The 20,155-nt window shown below is 43.4% G+C and overlaps 1 protein-coding gene across 1 annotated transcript in view; it reads right to left on the bottom strand.

Moving 5' to 3' along the window:
* LOC121434385 (stonin-2) overlaps positions 1–20,155 on the bottom strand; it is a 154,915-nt gene that overhangs the window by 82,384 nt on the left and 52,376 nt on the right. The window contains exon 4 of the mRNA XM_041633290.1: positions 11,115–11,312. Within this exon, the coding sequence (XP_041489224.1) occupies positions 11,115–11,312 (198 nt within the window). The remainder of the gene's footprint in view (positions 1–11,114; positions 11,313–20,155) is intronic.

Genomic DNA, 20,155 nt, shown 5'->3' with positions numbered 1-20,155 from the left:
ATTGGTAAAGGATTATGTACCACCAACTATGGCATCAGAACTTTATATCTATGGATATTTTATTAAGTTTAACATTTTAGTATTTAAAAATAGCATAGCTTATAATTCTTTCTCGTGTCTGAATTTTCTGGATGTTGAATGGTTTGTATGAAAGTTTTAGTGAGCAAATTGTAATTTCATTTAAATCAATTTTGTTATCTTGTTTATCTGAAAAACATCAGACACTATCCTTCTCAGGTATATTTGGTCACTTATTTAAAAAGTATCTACAGCAGGCGGATCTCTGTGAGTTCGAGACCAGCCTGGTCTACAAGAGCTAGTTCCAGGACAGGCTCCAAAACCACAGAGAAACCCTGTCTCGAAAAACCAAAAAAAAAAAAAAAAAAAAAAAGTATCTACATTTAAAACTCCCAATAAAATAATTCAGAATTGCTGGGCTGTGGTGGCTCCTGCCTTTAATCCCAGCACTTGGGAGGCAGAGGCAAGCAGATATCTGTGAGTTCAAGGTCAGTCTGGTCTACATAGTGACTTCCAGGACAGCTAGGGCTACACAGAGAAACCCTGTCCCCAAAATCAATAATAATAATGATAATGATAATTGTTGTGGGAACTCCTTCAGCTAATAAGATACATCCAGTTTGGGCGTGGTCTCATGCACTATAAGTGCAGACAAAAAGCATGTGCAGCTCCTTTTTCTGCTGGATTTGGTTCCAGTTCCCAGTGCATGCAAAGGATTGTGGATTGCTATCCTTACTGTGAGTTTATTCCCAAATAAATAAACCTTTGTTATACTCCATTCTGGGCTATTGTGGAACTCTTTGATACTACCACAAATAATAATAATAATATTATTAATTTTTTAAAATTAGCTTTCCTTTAATTTCTCAGGCTGGAAGCAGGAGTATAATGCTGACAGTATAACAGAAAGGAAGTATCTCCATGAAAATGTCTGAGGAACAGCTTCTTAGATCCTGGAATATGATAGGAAGATGATGTTCAAGTAAAGAGCCCTCTTTGTTCCAAGGTAGGAACAGGTAGAGCACTCATGACATGGAACAAATCAGAGAACTGAGGCTGACTAGATGCTGTCCCTGACCTCTGACACATGTTCTGTACCAAGTATGCCCTTTTCACATCACACACACACACACACACACGCGCAAGTAAAATAAAGAATGAAAGGAACTCCAGTCTGTAGGACCATGCTTCTCACAGAGAAAGAACTTCATGGGAGGAAAACAGCTCTTGAATTCCATCTTAATCAGTGGGAGTTTGTCATGTGTGTACTGGGAGGGAAGATTATTCAGGATTAGGAACAAGAGCAGACACATAGAAATGGACTTTTCTGAAACATAACAGGAGAACCTGTTTGAAATCCCGTCCCTCTAAAGTGCTTTTGACTCCAGTTTCCTTTAACCCTGTCCAGTCTCTGGTCCAGACCACCATCTATTGTTGTGAAGAGGCTGCTCGTTTGTTTCCCAGCTGCCCAGACTCCCGAAACAACTACACAGAAACTGTATTAATTAAATCACTGCCTGGCCTATTAGCTCCTTTTATTGTCTAGCTCTTACATCTTAATTTAACTTAATTTTATTAATCTGTGTATTGCCGCGTGGCTGTGGCTTACCAGCAAAGTTTTGGCTCGTCTGTTCCTGGCGGTGGCTCCATGGCATCTCCCTGACTCTGCCTTCTTTCTCCCAGCATTTAGTTTAGTTTTCCCTGCCAACCTCTATTCTTAAGCCTGCCAGGCTTAAGACAGCTTCTTTATTAACCAGTGGTATTCACAGCATATGGAGGGGACCCCCACATCCCCTGCATCCTGTCCTGGTGGCTAATATAATCTATCGCAGAGCAGCATTTTCCAATTCTGCAGACATCATTCATCCACAGCTTTCAGACCTTTAATGGATGCCACTCTTAGACATAGTTCACTCTTTCCCCACCACCCCAGACAGGTCTCTTTATATAGCCCTGGTTGTCCTGCAACTCTCTCTGTAGACCAGGCTGGTCTCAAACGCAGACATCTGCTGGCCTCTGCCTCCTGAGTGCTAGGATTAAAGGTGTGTGCCACCACTGCCTGGCTATTTAAAACTCTTTAGTATGAATTTGCCTCCAAAGTCCTATGTTGTCTGTCCCTGCCTTGAGTTTAAGATCCAGCCAGTCATGTATCCACCACTTACTTACAGCTCTTTAAATTTAAATTAATTAAAAAGAAAAATTAAGTTATTTCCCTCAGCCACATCTTAAGTGCTCATTAGCAACATGTGGCCAAAGGTTACTACTGTAGAGGGGAGCATGGTCCAGAGGAGCACTAACGAGGTGACCCTCTCACCATTCAGGATGAATAAGCTGTATGGTTTAATCAGAGGAACCAAGTTCCTGAACTCGCTATGCTTTCTCTGATTTTAAGGCCTTCCTTCAAGCTCAGTAAGCTGCTGCATTGAAATGGCTCTCTGGAGAACCTTCCTGTCTCACAGCTTTGGAGGCAGCCCCCTTGCCCCCTTGCTATTTCCTTGTGATTCTCCTAACCTTTCCTATCAAAGAGGCCCTCCCTCCCTCCCTCCCTCCCTCTTGTTATCTCGACCTACTTTCAGACACATTCACAGCTGTTTGCACACCAAAGCTATTGGTTATGTTATGTTATGTTCATCCTCATAGAGCCAGGTCCTAGGCCAGTGGTAGCATACAGATAGCCCCGTTTGTGGAATGATTGAATCAGCTAAGGTAAAATTACACCTAGTTTCACTGAAAAGTACCAGAGTGTCAACAAACCAGGATTCCATAGACCCTCTGTCAGTCTGGTAAGACCCACTGAGGGCCAGGTGTAGTAGTGCACACCTTCAATCCCAGAATTCTGAAGGCAGAGGCAAACAGATCTCTGTGAGGTCCAGGCCAGCCAGGGCTACACAGTCAGACCCTATCTAAAATAAATAAATAAACAAATAATGAATAAGACCTATTGACTCCTTTTCGGGGCAATTCACTAACTTTAAGAATGTAAGACTTACAAAAAACTATACTGAAATAATAAACATTAAAAATAGATTTCAAAAAACTTCTGAAGTAGCATGAATATAACTGTGATAATGTGCTAATACTATCAGTACAATGTGTTGATGAGGTCTGTAACTATCCTCAGTTAGGTATCAATGACATATGGTATTTTGAGGGACCCATTGCTACTAAGAAGCGCTATGGAAACAAACATCTTGTTCTGTTGGTGTGAGATTTAGTATTGTCCACTTGACAGGATCTGTAGTCACCTTGGAGACAAACCTCTGTGCATGCTTGTAAGGGAGTTAACAGACTAGGTTACCTGAGGTGGAAAAACCTACCTTAAGTGTGGATAGCATCAATCCATGGCTGGGGTTTGTGGTAGTTTGAATGTGCTATTTTTTTTCTCAGTGATTCTGAATTTCTAATTAGCTCCCATAATCTCATAGGGAGTGGTGTTATATAGGAGGTGTGGCTTTGTTGGAGTGGGTATGGCCTTGGAGGAAGTGTATCACTGAGGGGGTGGCCTTGAGGTTTCCTATGCTCAGGATACCCACCCCCAGTGTCTTAGTCAACTTCCTGATGCCTGCAAGGTATAAGACTCTCAGCTACTACTCCAGCACCACGTCTGCCTGAATGCTGCCATTTTTCCTGCCATGATGATAATGGGCTGAACCTTTGAAACTATAAGCAAGCCACCTCAATTAAATGTTTTCCTTATAAGAGTTGCTGTGGTAATGGCGTTTCTTCGCAGTAATGGAGACCCTAACCAAGACAGGGTTCTAGACTGAGGACAAAGGGGAAAGCGAGCTGAAGAGTGGCAGTCACTGTTCTCTGCATCCTCACTGCATGTGCAGCATCCTTAGTGCATATATAGCACCCTCAGTGCATGTGCAGCATCCTCAGTGCACATATAGCACCCTCAGTGCATGTGCAGCATCCTCAGTGCATGTGCAGCTTCCTCACTGTATGTGCAGCATCCTCAGTGCATGTGCAGCATCCTCAGTGCATGTGCAGCATCCTCAGTGCATGTGCAGCATCCTCTCTGCACATATAGCACCCTTAGTGCATGTGCAGCATCCTCAGTGCAAGTGCAGCATCCTTAGTGCACATGCAGCAGCCTCAGTGCACATGCAGCATCCTCAGTGCACATGCAGCATCCTCAGTGCACATGCAGCATCCTCACTGTATGTGCAGCATCCTCAGTGCACATGCAGCATCCTCAGTGCACATGCAGCATCCTCAGTGCGTGTGCAGCATCCTCACTGCATCCTTTTAATTCTCCCTAGTCCTGTAATTGTGCTTCAGTGAACAGAGACACTTAAAGCTACATAACTGAAAAAAATACGCTTGCAAATGAAGGCCTTTCAGCCCTGTATTAAAATAATTACTTTATTCCATAAAATTCCGCTGTGCGATGAAAGGAGACAGAGACAGAGACCCACATTCCAGCACAGGACTGAATTCTCAAGGTCCAAATCAGGAGCAGAAGGAGAGAGAGCACGAGCAAGGAACTCAGGACCATGAGGGGTGCACCCACACACTGAGACAATGGGGATGTTCTACTGGGAACTCACCAAGACCAGCTGGCCTGGGTCTGGAAAAGCCTGGGATAAAACTGGACTCTCTGAACATAACGGACAATGAGGACTACTGAGAACTCAAGAACAATGGCACTGGGTTTCTGATCCTACTGCACGTACTGGCTTTGTGGGAGCCTAGGCAGTTTGGATGCTCAACTTACTAGACCTGGATGGAGGTGGGGGGTTCCTTGGACTTCCCACAGGACAGGGAACCCTGATTGCTTTTCGGGCTGAGGGGGGGGGGCTTAATTAGGGGAGGGGGAGGGAAATGGGAGGCGGTGGCTGGGAAGAGACAGAAATCTTTAATAAATAAATAAATAAATAAAATAAAAATAAAAAAAAAATAAAATTCCGCTGTGGAATGTCAACGTGCCAGACATAGTGCTGGAGAAGTAAGCACAGTCCTTTCTTCCTAGATGGCCTCAGTCTGGCGGGGACTCCTGAGTCTCTCTCCTCCACTGAATTAGCTACATTAGAGAAGTTTACACGAGGCTCCTGGGAGATGCAGAGAAAGCAATGTCAAGGCCTTGGAAGGCTCTGTCAGTGCTCCTTCCCACAGCTCACTGTATTTCCTAACACTGGCTTTAACAGCAGGCCAGGCACAGGGCCGGTGAGCAGCAGAGAGGGAGGAGTTGAATTGCAGTGTTTCCCTCTGTGAGACTATGTATGGGCAAACCCCTTTAGGGATTATGTCTGCATTTATAACATGGGATAGTACCGAGGACTTTTAAGATTGTGAAGACTGGATAATGTGTGTATCAAGTGTGCCGCACATTCCTGCCTGGGACATAACAGGTGTTCTACACAGAGAAATATTCTTAAATTATATGTAAAACTCTCCTTAACGACAAGAGCGAAGGTCTGTTTTCAAACCACCAGTTCTCTGTGGGAAAATATCACCTAATTCTCTCCTTTGTTCTCTATGACTGGTAAACGTAAGGACTGTATTAATATCTGTGCACTGGGGAACTTTCAAGCTTCTCCAGAGAGACTTTCAGACAAAACAGACACCGGAGCAGGAGCATTTTCTTAGCACCCGTGAAAAATTAAAACACAAATGTGTCGGGCGGTGGTGGCACACACCTTTAATCCCAGCACCCAGGAGGCACAGGCAGGTGGATCTCTGTGAGTAGGACCAGCCAGTCTGGTCTACAGACTGAGTTCCAGGACAGCCAAGGCTACGCACAGAGAAACCCTGTCTTGACAAACCAAAAACAAAGACAGAAACAGAAAAACCACTACAAAATGTACAACTAATGAACACATAGAAACAAATGTCAAGATAAATTTGTGTTTTTTCATGAATGAGAAAACATATATAATTTTCTCAAAAAACTACTCTGCTACTCCTGAATTTGGAGGAAGGAAACTACCAGCCACAAGATTATAATCATCAGGTAGGAACTGGCTCAGCAGGTAAAAGTGCTGGCTGCCAAACCTAATAGCCTGAATTGACCTGAGTTCAATCCTTACTGCTCATGCACACACACACAGACACACACAGACAGATACAATATAAATTAATTAATTAATTAATGTCATTATAATTTTTAACAATTACAATTGTCTCTGAAATATAAAGGAAGAAGTTTTAAAAGAAAACAGTGAAGTTTTATTTTGCACACAAGTATAGTATATACTGCTATGTGTATTACATGAAAGAATTTAGAAGATATATACTTGTGCCTTGTAAATAACAAAAATTGTTGTAGGCCACTCATGCACACAGCAATTACTCTTTACTTGGGACTCTGATCTTCATTCTAATTTATGCTGTACTGGCTGCAGTAGTTTTAGGACAAGACAGAAAAGCAAGTTCTACCATGTAAAGAGACCTGCACCTAAGGGTAGGTAAGCCTCTCACACAAGAGAGTCTTCTGATACACTGAAACATTGTCACAAAATGTGGGGCCTCCTCTGTGGGCTGGGGGGATGGTACAGTAGGAAAAAGCTCTTGCCAGGCGAGCATGAGGCAATTTGGGTGCCCAGCGCCATGGTATGTGTCAGGCGAGTGTGGTGGCTATCTGTAACGCCAGCCGAAGCAGAGGATCCCCTGGGCACTGCTTAGCTAGACCAGCTGGGATTTGCAAGTTCCATATCCAGCGAGACACTCTGCTTCCATAAATAGACAGCAACTGAGGAAGACACCTACATCAACTTCTCAGCCCTACACACCCATGTACAAGCATGTGCACACACCCATACACCTGCATATATAACACACATAAGCACGTGCCAAGAAGAAGAGGAGGAGGAAGAGGAAGATGCAGCAAACAAACAAAAAAAAAAACTTCAAAGACCTCGGTCCATAACTCTTTATATAACATAAACATTTGTTTCTGAGAAGGAAAGACAAAAGAATCCACGTCTGGGGATAGCCTCTGGCAGAACCCAACTGCAGTTAGAAGCAAATGAACCACAATCATCTGGGCTACATCTGCTTTAAAGTCCGTGGCTTTACGTACAAAAGTATGTATAGTTTACATAAAAAAGGTATGCATAGCTCACTACAAAGGAAGCATAGCAAAGTATACTTTTGCAGGGGAGGTTTCAAGACAGGGTGTCTCTGAGTAGCCCAGGCTGTCCTGGAACTAGCTCTGTAGTATAGACTGACCTTGAACTCACAGAGATCCACCTGCCTCTGCCTCCCGAGTACTGGGATTAAAGGTGTGCGCCACCACCGCCTGGCAAAAAGTTCACTTTTACATCTACTGGGTCTAGAACTTAAAGCAGCAACAGCTCTTTTTAAAAAGGCCAAGAGGTTTAGCAGTGCACAGGACTAACTTCATAAAGTTAACTCATCTGGGAGTTTATTATATACATTTTTCCAAGTTCTGTTCTTTGCCAATATGTTATTCCAAAATAAAACTTGCTAACTGATGTGTTTTGGGTTTTCAAACATTGACGTCTGACCAGACAGGTAGGATAATTCAATGGAAAACTGAATATGTGTGTGTATAAGCACACGTATGCTCACATATGTATATACACAATTACATACATATGTTTCAGAACTTTGCACATCACGGATCTGCAGCAGAGGTACCACAGTATGTCCTAACCCAAGGGCTCCCAGCATCCTGCTTTATGTTCCTGCTGCTGTATGGAATACAGGTTGGGAAATGCTGGATTCTTAAATATGAACGACACACAGGCATCTAGGATGGTGATAACTCTTGCCTCCATTTGACAGACCTTCCAGTCTGACATTCTTAGTTTGTCTAGAGCTGTACGTTCTAATCTCACACTGAAATGTACACCTTTCCTGTGCACACACAAGCACCAGAGCCTAGGCATACCACTTAAAGCAGCTTGTAACTACTGCAAACATAATTACATGCTTTTTCTCCGCTGCTTAGAATAGAGTTCAAAGGAAGAGGCTTGCTCCCATTCCCTTGATCCTCTGGCTCTTTAAGAACTTTGTGTAAACGTGGTAGCATTATCTGCCTGGTGAAGGTGACAGGTGTGCCTTTCTTGTCTCGGCAAAGGAGACCTTGGGGAGACAGGGGTGCCAGAGAAGGGGAAGATCTCGAGGTGGTACTTCTTCCTAATTTTCTTGTCATTTGTCCTGGAATGGGGTCTCTAGAGGATACACCATCTCTACTCCCCAGCACCCCATTCCTGTAATCTACCAACTCCAGGGCATTTGTTTGTTTTCCTCCTCTAATTATCCCCTTGGTGAGAAACCGAGAAGAAAGTGTGGGCTGGTGACAGAATCCTTTCCTCCACAATTACACGGCAAATCATGTTGTCCTGTGAGGCGGGCAAATCCCCGCAGAACTCCTGAACAGATGTCAGGGAGGAGACCGACTCAGCTCCCTGCAGTCTACAGTCCCGCAGGCTGACCTGAGTGCCACCATCCATCTTCACCCAAAGGTGACAACACACAGAGCGCTTGTCCTGGCTGCTGTCATCACACTTGCTCAGGGAGAACCGAATGAGCTCTCCTATGATCTCAGCTTCTGCCTCCTCAATGAATTCTCTCCAAATAAGCCAGCCCTTCCTTGTGTACCACCTGCTTCCTTCCAGGTCCCTGACCAACCAAGAAGGAAGTGTTTTTCCTTTCTTTTTTTCTCTCCTCCTTCTCCTCCTTCCCACCTCCTCCCTTCTTCTCTTTTTTGGTACTTTTTTGAGACAGGGTTTCTCTGTGTAACAGTCCTAGCTGTTCTGGCATCTCTCTGGAGACCAGACTGGCCTCGAACTCATAGAGATGCGCTTACTTCTGCCTTCCAAGTGCTGGGAGAAGGAGTTTTTCTTGATGATGAACTGTCACAATATCACTGAGAAAAGTAAGATGTTAAAAATTATAACTGCTGTGCGTGGTGGTGCACACCTTTGATCCCAGCCACTCCGGAGGCAGAGGCAGGCAGATCTCTGTGAGTTCGAGGCCAGCCTGGTCCACAGAGTGAGTTCCAGGGCAGCCAAGGCTACACAGTGAAACATTCCCCCCAAAAGAAAAAAATTACATATATAATTATAAACTTGGGATCAGATGTGGCTCAGTGGTAGAGCATTTGCCTAGCATATAAAAGGCTCTGGGTTCGACCTTCACATTTCTTAGTAAAGGGCTGAATTTGCACCTCTGGAGAGTCATGAGAACTATTTGGCAGTTTATCCCTGGTATCAGTTCTTCCAAAGCAGGCATCGTGTAGGTTATTCTATATAAACTGTCTTGCCTGGTAAGGTACACGCTGCTATTATTTCTATTTGGCAGATGATGAAACTGAGTCATAAAGATAGCAAGGGTCTAGGGCTGGAGATGTGTCAGGTGTAGCTCAGGGCAGAACACTTGGCCTGTCATGCCTGTGACCCTCTGTCTGATCCTGAGAGTCGCAGACACACAGTCTCTCTTCTCCCCCACCCCGCCCCGCCCCCACTCAGGGCTATAGTGTTTTAATAAATGTTCCCCATAGTCCCATACGATTATCCCCTTGGTTCTCGGCAGGTGGTGGTGTTTGTCGCTGGAGGAATTGGGTCACTAGGGGCAGGTCTTGAAATTTACCAGACACTGCTTCCTGTCTGTCTGTTTCCTGTTCCACCAAGACATGATCAGGTGATGCGTCCCTGCCGCATGCTCTGGACGTCATGAAGCCACCTGCTACTACTATGCCTGGCCTACTGGGATGGACTATGTCCTCTCAAACCGCGAGCCCTAAAAACTTCTCCCCCTTAAGTTGTTTCTTGTCAGGTATTTGGTCAAAATGATGTGAAAATATAAGAACATACTTGTACACACATGTCAATATACATATATGCATGTAGACAGTGTAAGGATTGGTGAAGGTGTGTGGCTGGTATATGACAGAACCAGGATTTGAACCAATGGCTGTTGAATCTGAGCATCCATAAACACTACAAAGAGTGTGTGCTTCCTCCCTGTGAAGGCTTGGGGAGGAAGTGGAAGGCAATGAGAGGTGAAGGGGACACTCAGCCTCTCTGCCTAACAGGCTCAGCCGCTGCAGGTAACTCCTACCGACGAGATTGTCCCATGGTAGAAATGGAATTGTGGGGCACAGAACAGCCACATAAGCCACAGAGACTAATGCACGCTGAAGGAATGTTTATGAAAACAAAATGCCATAAGGAAGAATGGTTGGTAAAGATGAATTCTTTGGTTAACTACGCTGGTGGGCAATTTTATCAAATTCCAAAGCAAATCCTGCCTGAACCTTTGACTTTCTATGCAGGATCACTGTTAATGCTTGTAGAATCTACCAGCGTACTGCATGAGAAAAAAAAAAATGTATCTAAACTTTAAAAATGAAATGACCTAGAGACAAATTTCACAATATTTTTGAGAAGGAAAACAAAAAACTATTGACACCGTGGGGTGTGCCTGAGAATAATTTCTCCCATAGACCAGCTAGCAGTGAACATCAAGAACACACATCTTTCCAGTACCATCCCAAAGAGCCCGTGAGAGTGCTTGTTGGCAGACCCATTGTCTACCTGTGGTGAAGACCAGACTTCCACCCTATGCCTACTGCAAAGTTTGACAAATGAGACCATGGGACATTCCAGGCTGTCACATAGCTCAATAAGGCACAATGCTACAGGCATTTGGCTGCAAAATCCTTAGCAGTCTGGATGCTACGGTTGAACCCAGATTCTCATTCTGTTTCACTTAACAATTAATTTCTCCCTGTTGAGATTCACCTTCCTCTTGCTGAGGAAGAGAGGTGTGTGGGCGGTAGGATGAGTGATTCAGCCTCGTGAATATTAGACACAGCTCAGCAGCAACTGGAAGAGGATGCATTGACAGGGAAACAGTACTTGTGCTAAACAAAGAGCAATGCTTTGATACACACCATCAAATGGTTTCCCAACATGAATCCTTGGCCAAGTAACCAGTCAGTCTGTTTACCCATTTTCCCGATGCCATTACAAACCACTGAGGATGCTAGCGTTCGAACCAGACAACCACATATGTATTTGTTCTGCAGACAAAGCTGGCTGTGGGGGAAAGAGGAGCTTAAGGAGGACCTGCGTACACCAAAAGTGATCTGTAGAGAGCTCTAGCTTGGAACTCTGACTTACCCGTGGAGTCGGTCCTGGAAGCCCGGCCACTTGCCTGCTCCTCAGCACTGAGGAGCTGCAGGTCCGTGTATGAAGGAGCAACACTAGGACTGCTGGTATCCTCGGAATGGGTTGTCCAGCTGCTCTCAGAGGTTAGAGGGCACCTTCTTAAAGAGTCGAAGGAGGGGCAGGTCCAGCAAGGCATGGTCAATGTGAGGGCTGAGAAGAGATGGAAATCCAAGAGGATACAATGTAAATAGTTATCTTTTGCTTAAGTCTATCACACTCATCTTATGTTGATGTCACTCAGATCCTCTGCAACAGCAGCCATCATAGAAAGCAAGGGGACACTTGGGATGAGGAGAGAGAAAATAGAATGAATGAGGTTTCATAGAGAGTCACTATCAGGCACCTTTACAAATGTTTTTTGCATTTGATCCATTGATATTAGGAGGGCAAACCAGCACAGAGATTAAGAAACCTACAAGATCATATAGTCAGTTATCCCAGCTGAAGCACCGAAGCTATAGTTGGGGTAAGAGACAGAAAGGGAAAATTGAGATTTCAGAGGGAATACTTGTTGCAGTATGGAAATGAAAAAAAGAGAATCTGCATTCCTTATTTTCTTGGGCATGTATGAAACTCCTGGATCTTTGCACTGAGGGCTCATGGCTTCTTTTCCTTGGAACTATTATCCCTTGGCAAATCACCTGTGAGCTATTCTCTCCACAAATGCAAGGCTGCCTTCTACTTATTTATTTAATTTATAGCATCATTGCTATGTGACCCGCTATATCCCTGTCTTCAGCTAGAATTCAAGATTACCAGGGAGGAAGACCTTTTGTCTGTTTTGCTCACTTCCTACAATGCTGCCTGACACAAGGCAGGCCCTCATCACTTGCTGATTATGTCAGATGAACTACGACAAACCATTCCCTAACAGTCTGTATTACACAGACTGTCAAAACCAGACCATCACCTGTAAAGCCCCTAGACAAACAGAAAGCAAAAGGATACTCGTACAAATAAGACAACTAGAAAGTAAAGCTGAGCTTGTAATAGGTTTGTTGTAGGACTGCCGTTCCCTGGTGGAGGATCAGGGACTTTGAACTACTACGGAATAGATCTCTTAGATAAAGTATACTAACATTAACATATATATACAACATGGCGCTATCAAGCGGCCAAGGGAAATCTCAAAACTAGAAATGTAAGTGAAGCTTAGCTGATTTCCATACCCTGAGGACGGCTGAACAAACCGGAGACCCCCTGCTGAGTCTGAGTACGTATGGCCCATGTGATGATAAAGGAGAATGAACCTTCAGGCAACCCAAGATAGACAAACTAACAAAAAAATCAGATGCCTAAATGAGAATCCCCAGAGGTTAAAAGGAGTACATCGGGGATAACTTTATCTTTAGTTAGAGATACAAAGAAAAATGTCTACCTTAAATTTGGGTCCAAGGGACAGAGAAAAAGAAAAATCTCCTGATGTAAGGTCCCACATAGGGATTTGTGTGTTGTGTGATATTTTGATTACATGGTAATAGTAAAGTTTGTTTTGAATCTGAGGGTAAAGCTAGCCACTACCTGACCAAAATTAACCATAGAGGTTTTGGAGGACTGAGGAAGTAGTAAGGCAGGGCTTAGAGAGGATCTCGGCCCTTTTTGGAGGAAGGAATGGAAGAGGTAGGAAGTCACTGGAGGCTAATCCGTTGTTTCTCTGATCTCTCAGGTTCTTACCCCAATATCTGACTCCTGATTTTTTATTGATAAAGAATAATTGGATAAATGCATCATTTGTGTACATTGGAAAAACTTTCAGCCTAAATTTCAGCTGAAATATTTCCACATAGCTTCATATACCTGTGAGAGAAAAATACTAACCCTTTCTGGAAGAAAGTGCCCACAAGCTAGCCATCTCAGGCAGAATATCCCAAGAAGGTGGTAAAAACACAATAGTAGTAAACCACAAAGTACATAGAAAATCAAATTATCGTGAACAAGAACAAGGAAGATATTGGAAGGCTGAGCAAATAGAGTCAGCCCGGCAAAGAATTCAGATAGTGGGTTTAGGAAGCAGGATGTGCAACTAGGTATGGTGTGTGTAAGGAAATAAGAAGCTAGAAATATGAGAAAGGAACACGTAGTCATGAGAAACAGCTAAATGGATTTCTTAAGAAGAGAAAAATAAACTACCTCAAATACAACAGTGAGTGGACAGCGTGAAGGGCAAAGAAATAAGGTGAAAGACACTGAGGAGAAGGAAAGTCCACGGTGCACAGGGAGACACTGAGGAGAGGGAATGCCCACGGTGGAGAGGGAGACACCGAGGGGAAGGAACGCCCACAGTGGACAGGGAGACGTTCTCATCCGTATATCTGAGTTCCTAAGGATGTGAGAATGGGAGGAAGGCAGTATCTGAAAAACCGCTGCTGGCTGAGAACTTCCCAGGACTTGTGAAAGAATTTCTTTTTCAGATTAGAAATCCCCAGGAATGTCAATCAGAGTAACTAAAAGTAGACCTCAGAATCGTGTAAGACTAAAGACAAAGGGAAACTCTTAACAGCTATTGGGAAAACTACACATTACTTTCAAAAGTGGTCGTTCCTTGTCCTCAGTGTCTCCCTGTCTACCATGGGTGTTCCTACCACCTTCTCAACAGGACGAGATGGACACCAATGAACATGTCAACATGCTGATACAGGCTAAGATCAGGATAGGATCTTACCCAGGGTGCTCTGCTTTCCTTCCTATTGCTATGATAAAACCCAATAATCAAAAGCAAGTAGGGAAGAAAAGGGTTTATTTCAGCTTCCAATGTACCACTCAAGGGAGTTGGGAAGGGAACTAGAGTAAGAACTTGAAGCAGAAACCATAAAGAGATGCTGTTGGCTGCATGGCTCTCAGGTTCATACTTAGCTAGCTTCCTTATACAGCCCAGGATCCCCTGCCCAGCAACAGTACTGCCCACAGTGGGTTCAACCCTCCTGCATCAATTAACAGTTAAGAGAAACACCCCCCCCACAACATGCCCACAGGCTAATCTGATCTAGGCATTCCTCAAATGAGACTCCCTTTTCAGGTGACTCTAGGCTGGGTCCAGTTGATGGTTGAAGCTAACTAGGTAGGACATGGAGAAATGCCTTCACACTGGAATCGGCCAACCTGTATAATATATGGGTGCACACATGCTATTAGCATTTGATGGCTGCTTGGGGGAGAGTTAGTTTTCTTTAACAGGGTGACCCCAGTTGTAGTTGGGGTGGCACAAACTGTATCACACTGGTTTTGTTTTCTTCTATAGAGAGAAGGAGAAAGAGAAAACTCAAAATTGGGTAGGGAGTTGAGGGTGGAAAAGCTGGGTCTGGGAAGGGGTGGAGGAAGGAGGATGAACATGACCAAAATTCATTGCATGACATTCTCAAAGAACTCATAAAAATAATATTTTTTTAAAAAAGTCCAGTGACATCCTTGGTCGTATAAGGATTCTGAGGCTCACCTTTACGAGAGCATGTCTCAGTGCAAAGGAAGAAAAGGCATTAGAAGAATGTTCACAGAAGCATTTTGTTAACTGCCAAAGTAGAGAGGACCCACGTGTCCAGCCGTAGCCTGGTAAATGAACTTCTGTAGAATGCTATAATCATGATGGAAAGCACAGCATAGAAACAACAGGGACTGCAGCCACAGGGAAGAAGATGGGCAAGTCTCACAAACCACAAAGTCACAAAATACTAGCTAGAACACTGTTCCATTTTTGCAAAGTTCAGAACCAGACTAATTTAAATCACAGCTTCCTCGACAAATGTGTAGGTTGTAAAGCTGTCAAAAAAAAAAAAAGGTACAAAGACAAGTTATTGCCATGAGCCTGGGGCGTGGGGGTGGGAAGCAGCTGAGGGAGGGGCCGTGATGGAGGAGGTTGTGATTAGTAGGAAATCAAAGCCCTTCCGGATGGATGATGGCAATACTCCATTTATTAACGGGGCAATGGCTTGTATGTTGTTCTTCAGACTTTGATATATTTTTAAGAACAATCCGTTTGTGTTTACCTAGTTATAAATAAAATTTATTAAACCCACATATCAAAAATGCTGATTTCAATACCGATCTTTACCTTTATGGGTGAAAACATCCATATTTCCTTTGAGAGATAAATTAAGGCTAGCCAAAGGAGGGTGGGGAGGTTAATAAGGCCTTGTAGCGAACACGCTGTTCTCATTTGGTCCCTAGCCACTATTCATTTACCAGCTTCAGATTCTGGAATGAGCTATTTTACGCAGGCTTGACTGAATGAATGTCCTGAGGCCACAGGTTTCTCTGAAATGAGAGAAGGCCCTGTGCTGGGCTAGATGGCTCTTCTCCCAGGGCCAGACCTTTGATGCCTGAGCCAGTCCAAAGTGGGCTGCCATGATGATGTTTCTCAGACACATCCATCCAGTGAAGATGTATGTACCCCAAGTTCTAGAATGAGGGCTCTGAACCCAGATGCCTCATTCCCAGGCTGAGGGAAATGGATAAATGCATCCATGACTCCACTTTTTCACCTGGAGCATGGAGCCAAAGAGAGTAAAACCCTAGCTAGGGTATCGGGTCGATGGCAAAGCACTGTATACAAAGAAGTACCTGAAACAGATCACACAGTAGCAGCTGACGTACGAATGTGACAGCATATCCTGAGGCTCCAACCGACTTGATGTCGCCATCAGATCTCTCACTCTACATATCCTATACTAGGTTACTGCCATCCCTTTCAAACAGCCCCTTCATCCTTTCGGCTACCCAGGATAAAATTCATGTCACCCTAAAGTCTTTTCCTATTTGGTCCATCATAAGTTCTGTTCAAGACCTACTTTCTTTCGTTCTTATTTATTTATTTATTTATTTAAGATTTCTGCCTCCTCCCCACCACCACCTCTCATTTCCCTCCCCCTCCCCCGATCAAGTCCCCCTCCCTCATCAGCCTGAAGAGCAATCAGGGTTCCCTGCCCTGTGGGAAGTCCAAGGACCACCCACCTCCATCCAGGTCTAGTAAGGTGAGCATCCAAACTGCCTAGGCTCCCACAAAGCCAGTACGTGCAGTAGGATCAAAAACCCATTGCCATTGTTCTTGAGTTCTCAGTAGTCCTCATTGTCCGCTATGTTTAGCAAGACCGGTTTTATCCCATGCTTTTTCAGACGCAGGCCAGCTGGCCTTGGTGAGTTCCCGATAGAACACCCCCATTATCTCAGTGGGTGGGTGCACCCCTCGCGGTCCTGAGTTCCTTGCTCGTGCTCTCTCTCCTTCTGCTCCTGATTTTGACCTTGAGATTTCAGTCCGGTGCTCCAATGTGGGTCTCTGTCTCCTTTCATCGCCTGATGAAGGTTAATATTCAGGAGGATGCCTATATGTTTTTCTTTGGGTTCACCTTCTTATTTAGCTTCTCTAGGATCGCGAATTATAGGCTCAATGTCCTTTATTTATGGCTAGAAACCAAATATGAGTGAGTACATCCCATGTTCCTCTTTTTGGGTCTGGCTTACCTCACTCAAGATAGTGTTTTCTATTTCCATCCATTTGTATGCAAAATTCAAGAAGTCATTGTTTTTTACCGCTGAGTAGTACTCTAATATGTATACCATACTTTCTTCATCCATTCTTCCATTGAAGGGCATCTAGGTTGTTTCCAGGTTCTGGCTATTACGAACAATGCTGCTATGAACATAGTTGAGCATATACTTTTGTTGTATAATAGGGCCTCTCTTGGGTATATTCCCAAGAGTGGTATTGCTGGGTCCAAGGGTAGGTTGATCCCGAATTTCCTGAGAAACCGAAACACTGATTTCCAGAGTGGTTACACAAGTTTGCATTCCCACCAGCAATAGATGAGTGTACCCCTTTCTCCACAACCTCTCCATCAAAGGCTATCATTGGTGTTTTTTATTTTAGCCATTCTGACAGGTGTAAGATGGTATCTTAAAGTTGTCTTGATTTGCATTTCCCTGATCGCTAAGGAAGTTGAGCATGACCTTAAGTGCCTTTTGGCCATTTGAAGTTCTTCTGTTGAGAATTCTCTGTTCAGCTCAGTGCCCCATTTTATAATTGGGTTGATTAGCCTTTTACGGTCTAGTTTCTTGAGTTCTTTATATATTTTGGAGATCAGACCTTTGTCAGTTGCGGGGTTGGTGAAGATCTTCTCCCAGTAAGTGGGTTGCCTTTTTGTCTTAGTGACAGTGTCCTTTGCTTTACAGAAGCTTCTCAGTCTCAGGAGGTCCCATTTATTCAATGAGGTCCTTAATGTCTGTGCTGCTGGGGTTATACGTAGGAAGTGGTCTCCTGTGCCCATGTGCTGTAGAGTACTTCCCACTTTCTCTTCTATCAGGTTCAGTGTGTTCGGACTGATATTGAAGTATTTAATCCATTTGGACTTGAGTTTTGTGCATGGTGATAGATATGGATCTATTTTCATTCTTCTACAGATTGACATCCAGTTTTGCCAGCACAATTTGTTGAAGATGCTCTCTTTTTTCCATTGTATACTTTTAGCTCCTTTATCGAAAATCAGGTGTTCATAGGTTTGTGGGTTAAAGTCAGGGTCATCTATTCGATTCCATTGGTCGACTTCACTGTTTTTATGCCAATACCAAGCTGTTTTCAATACTGTAGCTCTGTAATAGAGTTTGAAGTCAGGGATGGTAATGCCTCCAGACGATCCTTTGTTGTATAAGATTGTTTTGGCTATCCTGGGTTTTTTGTTTTTCCATATAAAGTTGATTATTGTCTTCTCCAGATCTGTGAAGAATTTTGATGGGATTTTGATGGGGATTGCATTGAATCTATAGATTGCTTTTGGTAGAATTGCCATTTTTACTAAGTTGATCCTCCCAATCCAAGAACAAGGGAGATCCTTCCATTTTCTGGTGTCCTCTTCAATTTCTTTCTTCAAAGACTTAAAGTTCTTGTCAAATAGACCTTTCACTTCCTTGGTCAGAGTTACCCCAAGATATTTTATGCTATTTGTGGGTATCGTGAAAGGTGATGCTTCTCTGATTTCCCTCTCTGCTTCCTTATCCTTAGTGTATAGGAAGGCAACTGATTTTTTGGAGTTGATCTTGTATCCTGCCACATTACTAAAGGTGTTTATCAGCTGTAGGAGTTCTTTGGTAGAGTTTTTGGGATCGCTTATGTATATTATCATATCATCTGCAAATAACGATAGCTTAACTTCTTTCTTTCCAATATGAATCCCCTTGATCCTCTTATGTTGTCTTATTGCTATTGCTAGAACTTCAAGCACTATATTGAAGAGGTATGGAGAGAGTGGACATCCTTGTTGTGTTCCTGATTTTAGTGGGATGGCTTTGAGTTTTTCTCCATTTAATTTAATGTTAGCTGTCGGCTTGCTGTATATAGCTTTTATTATATTTAGGTATGACCCTTGTATCCCTAATCTCTCCAAGACCTTTATCATAAAGGGGTGTTGAATTTTGTCGAATGCTTTTTCAGCATCTAATGAAATGATCATATGGTTTTTTTCTTTCAGTTTATTTATATGGTGGATTACATTGATGGATTTGCGTATGTTGAACCAGCCCCGCATCTCTGGGATAAAGCCTACTTGATCATAATGGATAATTTTCCTAATGTGTTCTTGGATTCGGTTTGCTAGTATTTTATTGAGAATTTTTGCGTCGATATTCATGAGTGAGATTGGCCTGTAATTCTCTTTCTTGGTTGAGTCTTTGTGTGGTTTTGGTATCAGAGTGACTATAGCTTCATAAAAGAAATTTGGCAATGACTCTTCTGTTTCTATATTGTGAAATACATTAAGGAATATAGGTATTAGCTCTTGGAAGTTCTGGTAGAATTCTGCATTGAAACCATCTGGTCCTGGGCTTTTTTTGGAAGGGAGATTTTTGATAACAGTTTCTAGTTCTTCGCGACTAACAGGTCTATTTAGATCGTTCACCTGGTCTTGGTTTAGCTTTGGTATATGGTACTTATCTAAAAAAATGTCCATTTCTTTTGCATTTTCCAGTTTTGTGGTATACAGGCGTTTGTAGTAAGATCTAATGATTCTCTGAATTTCCTCTGTGTCAAGATCTACTTTCAAAAGCTGTGGGATCTGGTTATTTCTGGCTACCATGCTGATATCCTCAGCCCAGCCACCACACTCTCATTTGGATAAGTTTGAGGCCTCTCTAGCACGTCCAACCACACCCTTCTCAACGGTCACACTATGGCAAGCCACAGAGGGTGTGTTTTAATTAACATATATTAATTACACATTATAATGGGTTTCATTATAACATTTCAAGCATATACATAATGTATTTAGATCATATTCACCCTCCCAACTCTCTCCTGCTCCCCTCCCACACAGGCTCATTCCCTTCTTCTTTTCTATTAGTCCCTCATCTGTTCTACTCATATGACCCTCACCGCCCCCGTATATGTGTGTGTTTCCATTAGTGATTTACAGGAGTATGGATGAGGGCTTGTTTACAGGAGCATGGGCACCTTACCAGTGGCTACAGCATTGGGGGAAAAAAGCCACAGTTAACTGTGTACATCCTCAGCGGGGGTGGGGCCTCCCCTCTCTCCACGACAGGGTGTTGAGAAGCCCAAGGTTATGCAGATCTTATATGGGTAATCACAGCTAATGAAGCCTCAGCATTTTAATAGTTATTTTTTGAATTGTCCCTCTTTGGATAGCTGCTATTGCATCCATAATAAAAGTCAAAATCCTCATCACCCTGTCCACGGATCTACATGCCTGAAGCTCTAGGACTCCCCTGCTGCACGGCTGTCTCTTCTCCCATTTTGCTCCTGTCAGAGCGCAGCTACCCTTCCAAGCTGTCGCTCCTGCTAGGCCAGTCTTCCACCGCTTCATCTAATCACAAGGGCTACATGTAATTTTTTTTTCAATGCTGAGAATTCAGCCATGGATATAAAACAGATATTAATGCATTGTGCTTTTCCTGTACTTCAGAGTGGCAAAATGAAGCGCTTGTCCCCAGCACTGGTTCAGGGGAGCTCTTGTTCATCTCTAGAAGGCCCATTAGGAACAGACCGCCCAATTGTT

The sequence above is a fragment of the Microtus oregoni genome, unplaced genomic scaffold (genome assembly GCF_018167655.1).
Source record: "Microtus oregoni isolate MIOR12 unplaced genomic scaffold, Mior012 000043F_ref0000047, whole genome shotgun sequence".
Classification (NCBI taxonomy): domain Eukaryota; kingdom Metazoa; phylum Chordata; class Mammalia; order Rodentia; family Cricetidae; genus Microtus; species Microtus oregoni.
The sequence above is the reverse complement of the archived record's forward strand: the minus strand, read 5'-3'. Positions and strand labels throughout refer to the sequence as shown.